Source organism: Danio rerio, chromosome 3, assembly GCF_049306965.1.
Source record: "Danio rerio strain Tuebingen ecotype United States chromosome 3, GRCz12tu, whole genome shotgun sequence".
In the NCBI taxonomy this organism is placed as follows: domain Eukaryota; kingdom Metazoa; phylum Chordata; class Actinopteri; order Cypriniformes; family Danionidae; genus Danio; species Danio rerio.
In genome coordinates, this window is record NC_133178.1 from 21,158,082 (window position 1) to 21,175,000 (window position 16,919).

At 32.5% G+C, this 16,919-nt stretch overlaps 1 protein-coding gene and 1 long non-coding RNA gene across 3 annotated transcripts in view; one reads left to right on the forward strand and one right to left on the reverse strand.

The window, feature by feature from the left end:
• Positions 1–989: 989 nt before the first annotated feature.
• On the forward strand, positions 990–6,420 carry coa3b (cytochrome C oxidase assembly factor 3b). 2 transcript variants are annotated; one of them, NM_001204250.2, is given in 3 exon segments: positions 990–1,095; positions 2,441–2,607; positions 6,062–6,420. In NM_001204250.2, coding segments are annotated over 3 exon segments (348 nt in total). In that variant the 5' UTR covers positions 990–1,021; the 3' UTR covers positions 6,169–6,420.
• A 9,935-nt stretch (positions 6,421–16,355) lies between these two features.
• Positions 16,356–16,919, reverse strand: part of LOC141381185 (uncharacterized) — a 7,352-nt gene continuing 6,788 nt past the window's right edge. The window contains exon 3 of the long non-coding RNA XR_012400943.1: positions 16,356–16,919. This exon is cut by the window's right edge and continues 1,069 nt beyond it. This is a non-coding gene — a long non-coding RNA (uncharacterized lncRNA).

Here is a 16,919-nt window from a genome sequence, read left to right on the forward strand (position 1 = left end):
GTTAAGTTAAATATTTAAAAAGTAATTTATCGTTTGGTTTTTTTAATCATTAGGGATTTATCACACTATATTGAGTTGAGGGAATAAGGATTATCTCTTTCTTCACAAACAATAAATTATATTACTCCAAGTATTTTTTTTTACAACAAACGTTATTTTTGTGTAATTTATAATGAGGTCCTATACAAGTCATTAAACTGTAAACAATGCAGAGAAAAATTTAGCAAAATAATAATTGGATTATTAATTATTTATTACATAGGAAATGACATCAAATAAAACAAATGCTTCTTGTTGAGGATATTTTTTCATTTCTCGAGCAAAAAACAGTGGAAAAATCCCACCTTTTTTAATCGTAACATCAATCTGGGAAAAAATACACAATTCACAAGCAAATGATCTTTTACAGCTCATATTGTCAATTCTGTGCAGATTAACTGATATTTTGATTTCCAAAGATCTTATTTGTAATTATTATAAACAATTGGTAAACTGTTTATGTGTTGTTACTGTAATTGTCTTGGCTAGCAGATTTTAGATTGATAATAGGCCTATGTACAGTAGACCTACATAGCACTAAAATATGTTACAAATAACAATTGCATATTATTTGAACAGTTTTACTTTAATTTGTTATATTTTGCTAGAAAACATTGCTATAAAATTGTCCCAGAATGGTACAAAAAACACAGAAAATAAGCGCAAGCTGTAAATATCGTAAATTAATGCTATATTTTGACATTACTTTTTATCAAATTAAACACTGAAATAATTGTTTGTTGGTTTAATAAGATGGCACATTGATTTATGCCATAAAACCTGGTGATTTTCAGGAATCGCTTTAATAAAATCAATAACCTTACTCACGTGTCTGATGTTGCTACTTGCTAGAAAGTGCTGGTCTGCGTGCAGTGGGTCTCTGTACCTGCAGTACCGTACCGGTCTGAGAAAAGGAGGTCTTGAGCGTGCAGTTGGGTCTCAGGTGGCCTGCAGATTCACCCTACTCCGCCGGGGGCGGTAAATGTACAAACGGTACAGAAAGGAACGAAGAAGAAGACGAACGTCACTGAATGAACACGGAAAAAGAATGGAAGCAAAAGGTGCGTTCGACTTCATGCAGCGCTGCGCAGATCGATCGAAATCTGTCTTAAAGCGGTGCATTCTGGTTAGAAATCTTGTCCGGATTGATGCTGCGCCGACGCCACGTGACTGTCACATGTGGCATCAAAGTACCGCGACAGCGCTCCGAGATCAGACGGCAAACTCAGACCGTGCAGCTTCTGAAGAGCGACTGCAGGAGCTCTGATGACGACACCGATATTACACGATTGGCCGAGTTCACCACATGACAACAAACACGTGTATTTCGGGTTTATAATTGGACAAATTCCGATTCAAAAGTTTCAAAACAAACAATTCACTTTTCACACCCTCTCTATCCTGTACACATCTTGCTTATTAAAAGACTACAAATATTTTACTGCAGTATCTTTTGTTAAATAATCTGGTTATAAAGGTTAGCTTGTTTGCACAGGTTTATTTTTAACTTTTTTATACAGACTATTTACTGCATTCATCTCCACGAACGATTTAAATTATATATTTTAGTGTATATTTTAGTGAATAACCTAAATATGAACTCAAATAAGTCTTACAGACTTGAAATAAAATAATCATCATCATTGATCCTGCCCCCCTAAAGCTCTCTTAACAAATTAAAGTAAATAACTATTTTATTAAATAATTATAAAATGGCTTTATTATTATAATATAAATATATATTTTATTTCCTGTCTAGCAGTTTATAGGCTACCTGCTCTTTCTGGGAAACTTCTACATAGCTCACTTATTTTACCTTTTGTTCTTTTCAACACAATCTTTTTGGATTAAAATGCTTTTTTGAAAATTCATTCATTATCCAAAATAATGTCATTTATTAAGACCTAATCAAAACACCTTGTTTTGCTTTTTACATGGGAAATTTTATCTATAAATGTACATATATGTAAACCCTTTTTTAGCAGATTCAAACAAGAAGTATTAGCCTAAAGGTTGATGTTTAACTCCTAGAATTTATGCTTATTGCTTTGTATTTAATAGACCTGTTCGTTTTTATGTTTATTTTAACCTCTCATTTCCTCTTATTTCTCTCATGCATTTGTTATATATTTTATTCATAATTCTCCCTTATTGTTTAAAAAGGAACTATAGTTTGTAGAGACTGTATTCTGTTTTATTTGTAAATGTTTTGTTGTTATGAATGAAAATAACAAAAAAATATGATGACGCCATGTGATCGGTCATCATGACTGCAGCAACTTTGAGTCCCGAAGTGTCCAGCTGTCCGTCTTGACGGCTCCGTTTTCAACTCCGCCCCCGCCTGCGCTCGGCTAATCTCGTTGATCACCGGCTGCAGCTGAGCTTCATGTCGAACGCACCTAAAGACTCGGGACGCGTGTTCAGCAGAGCCCAAATCTTTGACACCTTTACAGAAACAGATGCTTAAAAGACAGCAGGAGTTGGAATACTGGAAGCTGCACTCAAAACAAGTCCGAAGATGTAATTTAATCACGGGCCTGACCATCGGAGCCTTTGTGGTGGGCCTCTGTATCCTTCAAGAGTTTCAAAACATGACCTCAAATGCTTTGCTTTCATTATAGTGGCACTGCAGGTTAATAGATTAAGTGGAACAGATTCAACTCGTTAAACTAATTGTTATTCGCTAGTTTTCCTGTTGGATTGATTTAAGTTTTTTTCTACTGTAATGCAAGTTAGCTTAACGTTATTAGCTCAATTGAATTTGAACATTGAATTAAGTCCGCTTTAAAATAGTTTTTGTTTACATATTAGTCACGTTTAAACTAAGTTTTTTTTAATCTTATTTATCACCTAATGCTAAAGAAAATACTGCGAATAGCCCGTTTTAGAGTTATTTTTGTAGAATAAAATGTATTTAATTCGGCAACTTATGTGAAAACATTCCTCATTTCTTAAACACACACACACACACACACACACACACACACATATATATATATATATATATATATATATATATATATATATATATATATATATATATATATATAGCCTATGAATAAAAATAAACTTAAAAAAAAATAAATATGTTGTTAAATTTTAAATCTATAGACACAAATTGATAAATGGTGACAAATAGAACAACAAAAAAGCCTAAATCTCAAAACTGTCAGGCCAATAAAGAAAACCCTAATGTTTTTTGCACCTTGACTTAAAATAAGCTTAAGATGCAATTGATACAGGTACATTATTTATGGTGTGTATTTATTTTTTCCACTTTAAAAATTGTTATACTGGTATAATATTAGCACAATTTTACTTCAGGAAGCATAGATGCTTTTAAAATAAAGCTACTACAGTAAAACTGTATTAACCCGGTGTTGGTAATAATTGACAGCATTAACTCTGAAGACTATGATTAGAGTGATTAATTTTTATAAAAGTACTAAAAGACACTGATGATTATATATATATATATATATATATATATATATATATATATATATATATATATATATATATATATATATATATGGAAGTTAATGTTCCTGACTGACTGCCATAGTCACAAACTATTATCCTTGCATGGTAATCTAAGAAACATTGAAGGGATTTTCAGCCTAAAATTAAAATTAGTAGTTAATTTATCCTTGAGCAAGCCAAGTTGTAGTTGAATTTTTTTTTTCTTTTTAAATTCATTTGATATTTTTGATGAAACTCGTTTCAAGTCAATGGCTGACGGCACTTTAAAAAGTAAAATAATAATAAAGAAATTAAAACATCAATAATGACATACAGGCAAAAAACTATTTTATCAGTGTGTGTGTATGTTTATGTGTACATTTAATTTTCTTATTTAAGGTATTGTTTATTAAATCTGCACTTGAAAAACTACCTCGAAAGCATCACTATTTACATTTATTTCTCCCAAATTTGCCTAAAGCTGCATTATAAAAACAAACAAAAAAGGCTTTACAGTTTGACAAATATCTGACAGTGACTTGATTCACAATTCATTTTGTGCAGTCGAGCTTCAGCTCTGTATTCTCAGTAGTAGGCATGGGCCGGAATAAGAGTCTGACAGTATGATAACAGTATTGAGATTACTGCTTTAAAATATATTATTTTTAAATGTCTGGGTAAAAAAAATATATATATATATTTTATTTTTTGAAAGATTTAAAATATTTTGGAGCAGTAAACATGTCTGGCTAAACAGTGAAAATAAATCATTGACTTCTGCTGTCTTCATTAGTTTCAAAAACACAGATTTCATTACAATTTAAAATGGCATCTTTTGATTTGTTTTCTGCTGGAGATACTGTTATACTGTTTATTTACTAAAAAAGTATATAAAAAAAATCTTACTCATACCTTAGGAATGGTATTACAGAAAATTTTGGCAGTTTGAAAAAACCTTGACTTTTCTAAACAGCAGTAAACCTTGAAAACGGTTATTGTCCCATGCCTACTCAGTAGTGTGTAGTAGTGTACTTTAAATGAAACGAATAAACAGTTGAAGTCAGATTTATTAGTTTATTTTTTCCCCTATTTCTGTTCAATGGAGAGAATATTTTTTTTCAACACATTTCTAAACATAATATTAATATTAAATTTCTATTAACTGATTTATTTTATCTTTGCCATGATGACAGTAAATAATATTTGACTAGATATTTTTCAAGACACTTCTATACAGCTTAGTGACATTTAAAGGCTTAATTAGGTTAACTAGGCAGGTTAGGGTAATTAGGCAAGTTATTGTATAACTATGATTTGTTCTGTAGACTATCAAAAAAATATATAGATAGATATAGATATAGCTTAAAAGGGCTAATAATTTGGACTTTTGACTTTTAAATAAAAAAATAAGACTTTCTTCAGAAGAAAAAAATATTATCAGACATACTGTGAAAATTTCCTTGTTTTGTCAACATCATTTGGGAAATATTTAAAAAAAGAATTAAGAGGGGCTACTAATTCTGACCTCAACTGTGTGTGTGCGTGTGTACATACACACACACATGTCATGTAAATACTTAGCCGTTCAAGATTAGCTAATCACAAATGTTTATTGTGTGTGTTTTTTAAATCATGATAATCATGCACAGTTTATTGATAATGAAAATTAGAAAAGGTAATGTTAACCGTCAGAAAATATACTGTGGTTTACCTTGAAACCGGTAATTGTAACTACCCTAGTATGCATTATTAAAGTTACAGTTCACCCAAAAATGACCATTTTCCCCATCATTTACTCAATGACTCTAGTTCTTCTAACATATATTTTGAACACAAAAGATGATGTTTTTAAGTAGGGCTGCATATTATGTGTGTATCATTTCAACATCGATATTACAATGTGCAAATCCTCAATTGTCACATTGCAAAATATGCAATGTCAATTCCAGTTTATTCATCCCTCAGCAAGTGTAATTATATGAGTGTTTAAGATTATATTTAAATAATGTATGTGTAGTTTAGTGCTGTAATGAATACTGTGCAGTATTCATAAAGACTGTGCAGTGGTATTTATTTTCATATAATTGTTCAATACTTGAATACAGTTACATGCTCCACGAAATAAATATAATACGCTGCAGTTTGATTGGGAAATCTTCCTAATCAATATAAAATTATGAATTGTTTTAGACTGAGCTATTCTAGTCCTTTCCTGAAATTATATTCATATCGCAGTATAAATTACAAATTACAATGTCATTTTTTTTTCAACATCCCTTTGTTTTGAGGGATGTTGGAAAAAGCATCTATTGACATCCATAATATAAACAAAACATTCCATTGAAGTCAATGGCTGTTGCTTTTCAACATCCTTCAGCGTATCTTTGTGATTAACAGAAGAAAGCAGATTTGGAACAAGTCGACGATGAGTAAATGATGACAGAATTGTCCATTTTTGGATGAACTCTCCCCTTTAATAATTAAAAATCAAGCAAGCAAAATTATTAATATCATTGTGTCTTAATCTTTAGTTGTGTGGCCTTAATCAGCACATCATCAGTCAGCTACACCATCCTCTCAGTCAAACAGGAGAAAATCATAGACGAGATTGATGAAGAGGCGAAGACCTTCATCATGAAGGGTCCTCGGACAGGGGCGAACTCTTAAACCCTCCATTTCTCCATGTGGAAGGACTCGCAGCATTGCAATTTTGGCAAGACAGGAAACATTTGATGCTCTGTGGATTTATTACCATCTGTTAGCATCTATTAGCACTAAGCACATTTTCCCCACATTATAAATATGCCTCTGAACTAGTTGCAATGATTTTAGAATACAGTTATTTATTTAAGTCATTGTCATTTCTTATGTTTGTTGATAAGATCATTATAATAAAAAAAATATATAATATAGAATTCGACAGGCTTCGTGTTTGTCTGTTTGAGTTTGTTTCAGGTGTGTTTTCGATTGTCTTCCACTAGATGGCGGCATGTGAAGTCTCAATGAGAGCAGGTTGGTGTGTTTACTCTGTATTACTTTATGCAAGTATATCTTGATAAACTTCCAGGACATACTGTGCGTCTTTGATCACGTGTTGTTCAAGAACCGCACTCGTGCATACGTTGCTCATATATCATCAGAGTATCAAGTATCATTACATATTAAATACTTTGATCATGCAAATAATAGTAGTTAATATTGTTATTTCACATAGGACAATTACATAACTTACTATCTAATATTATGCAACATAATGCTAACGATGCATTTAATAAAACAATTATTATTATTATTATTACTTTATAATAAGTATTAATATCATTAATATAGTTTTAAGGATGATTTTAAATACTATAATAATGATTGTGACAGTATTTTAAAATATACTGTAATACTAATATGAATAATATTTATAAATGATGAGTATAATAGCAGTTTAATTATTATTATTATTAGTAGTATTATTGTTGCTATACAATAATAATCCTAATGTTAATTGCAAATAATTTATTGTTGTCTTCAATGTTTTTATTTGTTAAAATCATATATTTATCATCCTTTATACTACTGCTACTTTATTATTATTATTATTATTATTAATATTATTATTATTATGATTATTAATATTATTATTATTAGTGCTGGGCAAAGATTAATTGGAATCCAAAATAAAAGACTGTATTGACATATGATGTGTTTGTTTTATATAGAGTATAATAATAATACACAGAAATAAAACAAAACTATACAAAATAAATTATTTAAAAATTGTATTGTATACATACTATATATAAATAATTAAATTACGATTAATATCGTGATTACACAGCTAACAATCCACAGGGTTTATTTGTTTTGCTTAGTTGAACCCTGCAGGTTCCGAATTCATGTTTTTTTTTCCACACATGCCCAGCGCAAATAGGGAGGCAAATAAGCAGAAAGATGATGAACTGGACTGTCACTATTTCTTTAGAATATCACAACAATCGTCATATCACTCACATGACTTATTACTCGTACGTGTTCTTAATATGAATTATGATTCAGTAGAAATTTCCTGTGAGGAGGGGGCGAGCAGCAGAGGCCCAGCTGCTCATTTAAAAGCAATATGTTCGTACTGATAAGCGTTCGAACATACTGTACGGTATGTCTTTAAGTTTGTGTGTGTCACGTGCCTTTGGCTTTAACTCTGCTGAAAGATATCTGCTCCACACAAGCTCATCTGGAGCTCCATCTTGCTCCACAATCACCTATTCTTTATCATTTTATGACACAGGATTTTGATGGAATGTTTGTGAAATGTTCTGTCATTTTAGCTTTCCAGTGAAGTTTTCGGGGAACACACACACACACAGATGGCCTTCGGTGTTCTGATTCTGTTTTTGATCACGTTTTTAAAGCAGCCAAAATAATTCTGAAAGCTACTTTTTAAAGTGTTGCTTCAGTCAAAAGAAAAGAGTTCATTTATTGGCCTTCAAAGGCACTCATGACTTACCACAGGATGGCAATTTCCTGTAATATTTGTAGGAATGTAATATGACGATTTTTGAAGCAGCAGTCATTTTAAATCTCTGAGACAACAATGTTGGTATAAGGATAGGTTCAATGTATCACGTGTGTGTACATTCCTCACTATATTCAAATAGATCACATTGCGAGGCAGAAACAATATTTTAAGACATATTTGCTTTGAGCTTAGTTGTTGCACGGCAAAATAATGTCACTGGAATGAAGGTCGAAAGGTTTGTGTACAGACAACAAAGGTGTCCAAATAATCATTCAGAAGAATTAGCAAAAAAGATTACTAAAGGTATTGTGCACTAGTTTAGTGGTTGTCTGTGCGATGGCACTTTGTAATTACATTGATTCAACTTTAAGGTAATTAAGGTAGCAACTAATGTTTAGTGCTTACATTTATTTATTTATTTTTTTTTTTTTTTGGGGCGGCAAATACACTTAAATTGTAAATTTTACTGTAAAGAATTAGGTTACTCAAGTATGAAAATTATGTTATTAATTATACACACTCCAGTCATTCCAAACCCCCTGGCACCTTCGTTCATCTTTAGAACACAAGCTAAGATTTTTTAGATGAAATCCAAGAGCTCTAACCCCTCGATACATTATATTGCCTGCAGAAAATGTGCACCCAGACTTGATGCAGAGATACAGTATAGGTGGATCAAGTATTTTTTTCATGCACAATAGTGTTTTTATTGCTTTGTTGCTGTCTATGGAGCATGAGGGGGAGCTCTTATATTTGGGCTAAAATACCAATCTGTTTCCAGGAATTGTTTTCATCCCGAAAAAAAATCAGACATCAAATTCAAGTCTGAAGAGAATTCATTTAGTAACTTTATAACAAATCTAAAGTGTTATTTTATTTGGTGACAGAGAGAGCTTAAATGGAAAAAACATCTCAATCAGTTTGATTTCACACACACTCAAATTCTCATAGTTGTGATGCTTTATTTTGGATGATTATACTTTCAAAATATAGGGACAGAAATTGCTCAGATTCATTCAAATATTTTCGTTTTTGTTTACAAATTAAAAGACTTAAAATTTGAGGTGAACTATGGCCCAATCCTAATTCTATTTTGTACCCCTTCTGCTTCCTCTTCCCCATGGCCCTTGAAACAGTGTGAAGAGGAAGGGCTTCAAAATGTACCCTTAAGAAATGGGACAGCACTACAACACCTGTCATTAAATGTCATAACAATATAATGCGGCGATAAGATCATAACTGCACTGTGTTTACACCGTGGCCATATTCATCTATGTAAACACAAGAAAGCAACATTAACATTATAGCAGACACTGTATAAAGGTCATTCCCAGCTACTAGACTTTTCTGATCGGGTATGCGAGTGTCAGTTGTGAAAGTATGTTGTGGGACTGCTATACAAGAGTTGTTATTATTAGAGATTATAGATAGCGAAATTTAGCGCTTTTTGTTTTTTTAAAAAGCATGATGGTAAAACGCTGATAAGAATGCCGTTGTGAATGTATTAAACATGAACTTGTTTTTTGTAAAAATTCGTAATAATGACAAAAATACTAATTTGTGGATCTTCCGTTTGCAGCCATGCTGTTGTTGCAGATGGTTTATTCTGGGAAATACTTGAACCCTTGGTTTCGAGTGTGGTCCTGAAAAATCTGTTTTAAGGGCTATCTAGCTCTTCCCCTTAGCCCTACCATACCTGTCAACCCTCACGTTTTTTTTTTCCGTGATTCTCTCGTATTTTACAGTTCTATCCTGCCATCATCCTGTAAAAGTTTTCCTGTATTTTCAGTCTTTCTCTGAATGGTGTCAATAAACACTAAAGAGCCGAGCTATACTGCCGAACCACCAGGGGACACCCCTTGCTCTTAAATGTCGGTCTGTTCTGTGCTTTCGCATGAGAACACTTTGAAATAAATATAAAAACCCTTTCCCTATTCATTACAGGCGGCGCCTTCCCTTCATTTGCAGTCCTCAAAACAGTCATATAGTGGTGCATGACTGTCAGTTGATGTACTCCATAGTGATAAATAGACGCTGTTTCCCAAACGCATTCTGTACACTCGATTTAAAGTGGAGCAAAAGTCTGGGTTTTGGGTACGTACATGTTTAAACAGATATATACACATAATTAATAATAATAATAATAATAATAATAATATCTAAAGATGTTGATCCTGGTGGGGTTTTTTTTTTCAAACTAAAAATGTGGTCCTAAATAAGCATAAAAAGATGCTCATTATAATACCTCTGTTATTTGATATAATCAAACGAAAAAAATCTCAATAAATAAGAGATTCATTCGTTGCTCTTTATTTAGAATGTGTAAATAATATCCCTTATTTTCACATTCCAATGTTGACAGGTATGAGCCCGACACCGTCAAGCTCAGGGGAACTGGGACACCCCTACCCTTTCACGTGAACATGCAAAAATGAGGGAATGGCTAAGGGGTAGAATTGAGATTGGGCCTAACTCGTTTAAAGCTCATTATTATAACTTTTGCCAGTAGAGGGCACACATTCACAACAAACAAAGGCATAGTTTAATGACGATGTGACTGAGTATAAAATCATAGGACTTGTCATCCTTATTACATGCTGCTGGTATTTAAAATGTATTATAATTGAAGTATTAAGCAGAGAAAGCAGTTTAAGGGAAATAAGTGCTGAGAACCAAGCGAGACACTTTTCTAGTTATAATTGGCAATTTCTCTAGATTCCAACAGTTTTCGAGTCATTTGGAATGATGTAGGTACAAAACTCAACAAAATGGTTGTGCCTTTTTAAGCCTCCTAAAATATACATTTTACATTGATAAAAACCTTTCATCTTGTAAAAAGATTAAATAAATGTCAAAGATGCACTCAAAATGCCTACAAATACATTTAGGAGTAAATTATCAAAGTCATATGAACCAGTGTTGTCACTAAACAACTAATATATGAAAGAACATTGATTTTATGTGTACTTTTCCTGTTCTTTGGGCCTTGAGTGTTCAGTGCTCCTGAGATCACACTTGTGTAAATGAACATAAACACTGTTGTCAAGTCACCTGCCAGCGCACATAAAACGTCCCTGGTGGCCCCCTGGTAGAACAGCACGATTCAGAGCTAATCCTCAGAGTGTTTAAGCCAATAGAATCACACACAGTCGGAAACCGGTGACCTGTGCTTGAGTAGCGAGAACCTCACGCTTCTGTGCGATCATAATCAGTCCATGTGCTTTTAATTGGCCATCAGCTCATTGCTAGGAGACTAAGCCATAATAACAAAGACAATGACAGTGAGAGACTGCTCAATAGAGCAGTATAGATGACATAAAAGATAAATGACATGGTGCAGAAAAGATCACTAAAAATAAACGTTCTATATTGGAATCCTCAGTTCAGTGAAGAATCTGAAACATCCATAAACTACAAAAAAAATCAAGTGGACTTAATAAAGTGGGTAAACCTGTTGTAAATATAAACTTGTATTGACTTAACTTAATTTTTATAATTGCACTTAAATTACACTGAAATTTGCTGTTTGTTCAAGCTAATTTAAATTGAACTGAAACAACGTAAATCTTGAGAGTTTTTTGGGGGACAACTTAAATGTTTTATGTTCAGTCCACTTAAATTTGTAAAAACTAACCTGTTAATTTTGACCCAACACATTGATTATGTGGAACCCAGCATTATTCACAGTGTATGATTATATTTAACTTATGTAATAATTTTTAAGGTAACTCGCTTTTTTGAAGTCAACTAATCACTTTAAGAGCAACAGGTTTAGTCACTTTCTTTTTTAAAGTAGTTAACTAATGGCTTTTTTTGTGCTTATTAACTCTTCCATTGCTCAAAAGCTACTGTATAACTGACAAACATTTAGATTGTTAAATTTTGCTCTTACAAAATAAATATTTATTTTTTTATTTAATGGTTTTGTGAAATCTCAAAATAAACTTCATTCATAAGATGAGATTTGCTGTTTGTTCAAACTACTTTATTTTGAGTTGGAAATACGCAATTCTTGAGATTTTTTGGACTAATTGTTTTATGTTTAATTTACTTTGATTTGTAAAAAAAAAAACTATTAAGTTAACTTAATTTCTTAATTTTCTCCCAACACAAATCAATTTTGTGGAATTCAGCATGTATTACAGTGCATGTAGTTAATTTACTTAATCATTTTGGTATACTCGCTTTTTTTGAAGTGAAGACAACTAATCGGTTTAAAAGCAGCATTTTAAGTTACTTTAGATTAGTTGATTAGAAGTCAACAGTTGAATTGGGTAAGCTAAAATGTCCGTAGTGCATGTGTGTGAATGAGTGTGTATGGTTGTTTCCCAGTGATGGGTTGCAGCTGTAAGGGCATCCGCTTTGTAAAACATACAGTATGCTGAATAAGTTGGCGGTTCATTCCGCTGTGGCGACGCCAGATTAATAAAGGGACTAAGCCAAAATAAAAAAAATAAATGAATGATTAGAAGTCAACTAATCGCTTTTTAGTGCACAAAAACTTTTCCATTGCACAAAAGCTTCTTCATAACATAAAAACATTTAAATTAAGTCTTAGAAAATAAATATTTCTCTTTTTTTATTTAATGGTTCTATGAAATTACTATAAAAAAACTCAGAAAATGGCATTTACTGTTTGTTCAAACTGCTTTAAATTGAGCTGAAACTATGCAGTTCTTGAGATTTTTTTTTATTTAAGTGACAACTTAATTGTTTTATTTTCAATCTAAATAAATTTGTAAAAAACTAACCAGTTAACTTCATTCCCTCATTTTGTCCAAACACAACTTGATTGTGTAGAAACCAGCTTTTTTCACAGTTTGTATAGTTTATGTAGTAATTTTAAGGGAACATGTTTACTCTCCTTTTTTTTTTTGTATTTTTGAAGTTAACTAATCATAGAGCATATGAACTCGTACATTGCCCAAAAGCTTCTTTATAACAGACAAAACATGATGGATTGTTAAATTATACTCTTAGAAAATAAAATGTTGGTAAAATGTACTCTTTGGAAATAAATATTTATTTTTTATTTAATGTTTCATGAAATCACTATAAAAACCTTCACTCAAAAAATGACAGTATGGGTTTTTTTTTTTTTTAACCAAGGCTATCGAAAGGGATCTAGCTGCAGACTTTATGCAAATGCAATCTGAGCTGCATCCAATGCTTTTTAATGCACTCACCTAACCCTACCCCTCACAGTGATGTCACTAGCTCCATTGAGCGCATTGTATCTGACATTGCATCTCTGAGCAATGCAATCTCAGCTTGCATCATAAAGGCTACATTCAGATACTATTGAGGCTGTCTTGCACATTATGTAAGCTAGTTTATGAAGATTACTATGAGAAAGGGAATGATGATTAAGCAGACGAGGGAGTCAGTGATTTTAACAAGACTGATGCTGCCCTGTTTACACTATAAGATGACACATTTTGTTCGATTGGATCACAAATAAACAAAAGAGACTCATTCCAGTTAAAAAAAATGTCATGTAAATGCTCAAGGTTAGAGCCTTTTGTCCATATCCGATAATACTGCATGGGATTTCTCTGGTCTTTTAATCTAATACCGTGAAAAAAGTGCCTTTTTGAAAAGTCCCTGGGGTCGCCATTGCGGAATCAACCGCCAATTATTCCAGCAACTGTTTTACACAGTGGATGCCCTTCCAGCCACAACCCAGTACTGGGAAACACCCAATACACTCTCTCATTCACACACGCATTCACTACGGACAATTTTGTCTACCTTTTTACCCAAACATGTCTTCGGACTGTGAGGGAGACTGGATATTTATCTACCTAGTGAAACTTTTTATTTATTTATTTATTTATTTATTTTTTACTTAAATACATTTTTAAGGCCATACTACTTTACTTTTACTTGAGTACAAAAGTATAATCAGTACTTCAATTTCTACTAGTCGTTTTAAACACCAGTCTGTACTTCTGCTTGAGTGAAGGAAGATTCACTACTGCCATCTCTGTTCTTAAGAATGTAGTTGCTGCAAATAATAAGCCAAGCCATTTATTTGTACCGCCATGTGATATATACATGCTGTATGTGAATAGGATAAAATTAAGTCACACTGACCCATTAAATATATTTGTCAGTTTCCTTCACTAAATATGTAAATGCCTTAGTGATATCGATGTGTATCAACAAGTGGCACGCGACGGAGCAACATCAACATGTTGGGTTTTTATTAAACCTGATGTTTATGTTTATGCAACTCTGAAATGACTCATCAGCTGATGGCCTATTATTAGAGTCTGTTATGTATAGTCCACTTACTGTAACATGATCATAGGGTCATGATCACATTGAGGGAGAGATGACCTCTCCAATATTCGGATAAGCAGTGGAATCCTGGATATGTGCTCATAAAACTAATGTAATACAGCAGGAACGCACAATTATCAGTGCCAAAAAAAATGTATGAAACATTTTTGAGCTTAGGCAATGCCTTGAATGTCATGAGGTATTTTAATTATGCAATCTCATGAGAACTGCACTGAAATAATTTCATCTGTTAAGTGTAAAATAATTGAAGGAAAATCTGCACACTCTAAAAATGTCATTTTTGAGCTTGGGCTATGATTTGAATGTCATGAGGTATTCTGATTATTCAATCTCATGAGAATGGCACTGAGGTACTTTGATCTGTGAAGTGTAAAAAAATTGAAGAAAAGTCTGCTCACTCTTAAAAATCAAAAAGGTAATGGGAGCCATGTGTGGGCTCTGTTAAGTGCATTCACTTTTAAATGAGCTGGATTTGAAATTGGTCTTTTGCATGTTCATTATAAAGCGGTTTCTTGAAGTTTTCAAAATCGCAGGGTTCCCTGAACCTAGTTGAACTTATCAATTCTGTAATGATCATGACAAACCCAAGCTAACTTGTGCAATGGACATGTGGCAAGCAGTTTCAACATTCATTGATTTAATAGTGGCTAGAATATTTAATTTAATTTTATTTGTTTACTTAATTAAAAGTTCATTTATTGACTAATATTTTTTTGATTTTTTAAATTAAGCTAAGACCCACTTCATATTGTATGTCTAAAAGGCAGTGAAGATTGCTGATTTTTAAAGAAACTTGACAATTTTGTAATGGAAAAACAATTTACCGGAAGCCCTTGGGCTGCCTGGCTGAAAATGATATGTCTGTGTGCATATAGCCCATTCCAAACAGAGTCAATATCTCTATTCAGAGGCATTAGGAAGTAAGAGTTGATTTCAAACATTGGAATCCAACACATGAAAGGAAATCGACTCATCTGTGTGAGGCTTTTAAAAATTTCAGTCCCATAATTGATTTGTATCTTTTGCCAACAGAAATAGAAAAGCTAAATGTGAATACGTGAAGTACATTGACCATAGCTTAGCTACCCACCATTTTGTCTGTAAACTACTACTGTAGTAGCTATAATTTCATCATAATTTATAAGTGGTCACAGTGAGATCCAGTCTTCATCCAATCTTTTTTAAAATGTCCCAATCTTCAACGACAATTAAAAAAAGAAAAAGTAAAACAACAATCATGCATTCAAAATCAAAATCAAACATTCAGCCCGAGTGAGCACTGTTGAAAATTAAGCTTAAAATTTCTGAGTGAATTTCTGCAGCAGTTTTTTAAAAGTTTTTTTTTTTTTTAATGGTTCACACAAAAATGTACATTTCTTTACCATTTACTTAAGCTCTAGTAGTTTGAAACTTTTATGAATGTCTTCTCTTGAACACAAAACAGGAAACTGAAAAATGCTGGAAACAAGCAGCCAATGCCATCTATAGTATGAAATATTGAAGTCAGTGCCTGCTGCTTTCCAACATCCCTCTTCTTTCGACATTTAAGAAAAAAATGTTTAGAACAAGTGAATAATGACTAAATATTGAGAATTATTTTGTGTGAACCATCCCAAGTAAAAACCTAGTAAAAGTCATTTAAAGAGCCTCATTTTCATTAATGTAAAGAAGATTTTAAGAAAGCATTTCTCCACTGTAGATTTATTTTTTTTACATTTCATAAACTTCAGATCTTAATGAAATTTATTGCAAAAATAATTTAGCGGCTCATGAACTTTAGTAGCCTACTGTTTAGTCCTATTGAATAAATGAAAACCCAAGTAAATAACCTGAAGAGAGTGGCAGGAAAAATCATGGTGATTAAGACACTTGGTTCACTAAAAGACATCTTTGAGTTGTGCACAATCCAACAAGCCAACAAGATTTTATCTGATTCTTCACATGTGCTGTCTTTGGAATATGAGCTGATGAATTCTGGCAAAAGATATAGGGTCTCTTGTGCAAGTATAATAAATATAAACATTCTTTTGTTCCTTTTTCAATTAAGTTGATCAACGAGCAGGTGGGGAAGGACAGTCAAAGATTAAGATAACGGGATTGGTTGGCACAACAGAGGGCAGTGGGGCACATGGTATTTTATTTTTATAAAAACAAAAAAATTAAAATTACTGATTTTATGGAATCGTATTTATATTAGGAGGTATTTTAGGATTAGATTTTAATGTGTTTGTATGTTACATGTTGTCTTGTTGGTGTCTATGTACAGCAGAACCTATTTTTCTGAAACAAATTTCACCTACGGGAGACAATAAATTTTACCTTGACCTAAATCCTTCTAATTGAACAAAGTATCTACTTGTACGTATTTAATGAACCTAGAGAAAATGAAGAAACTTAAATTGGAATAATTACTATTTATGAAAGCAAACATTTTAAAAGTAACACTTTTCACAAAATAAACGTTTCAACGGCTTGCCATAACAGAGACAACTGTATATTCCGTCAGAGAGCCAAGAGACTGCATTAAAGGCAGTGCAGTTTGACTGTTAGTGGTCCCTGACAGATTAATTGCTTAGGTGTTTTTCCAGAGGGAGGAGCAAAGCAG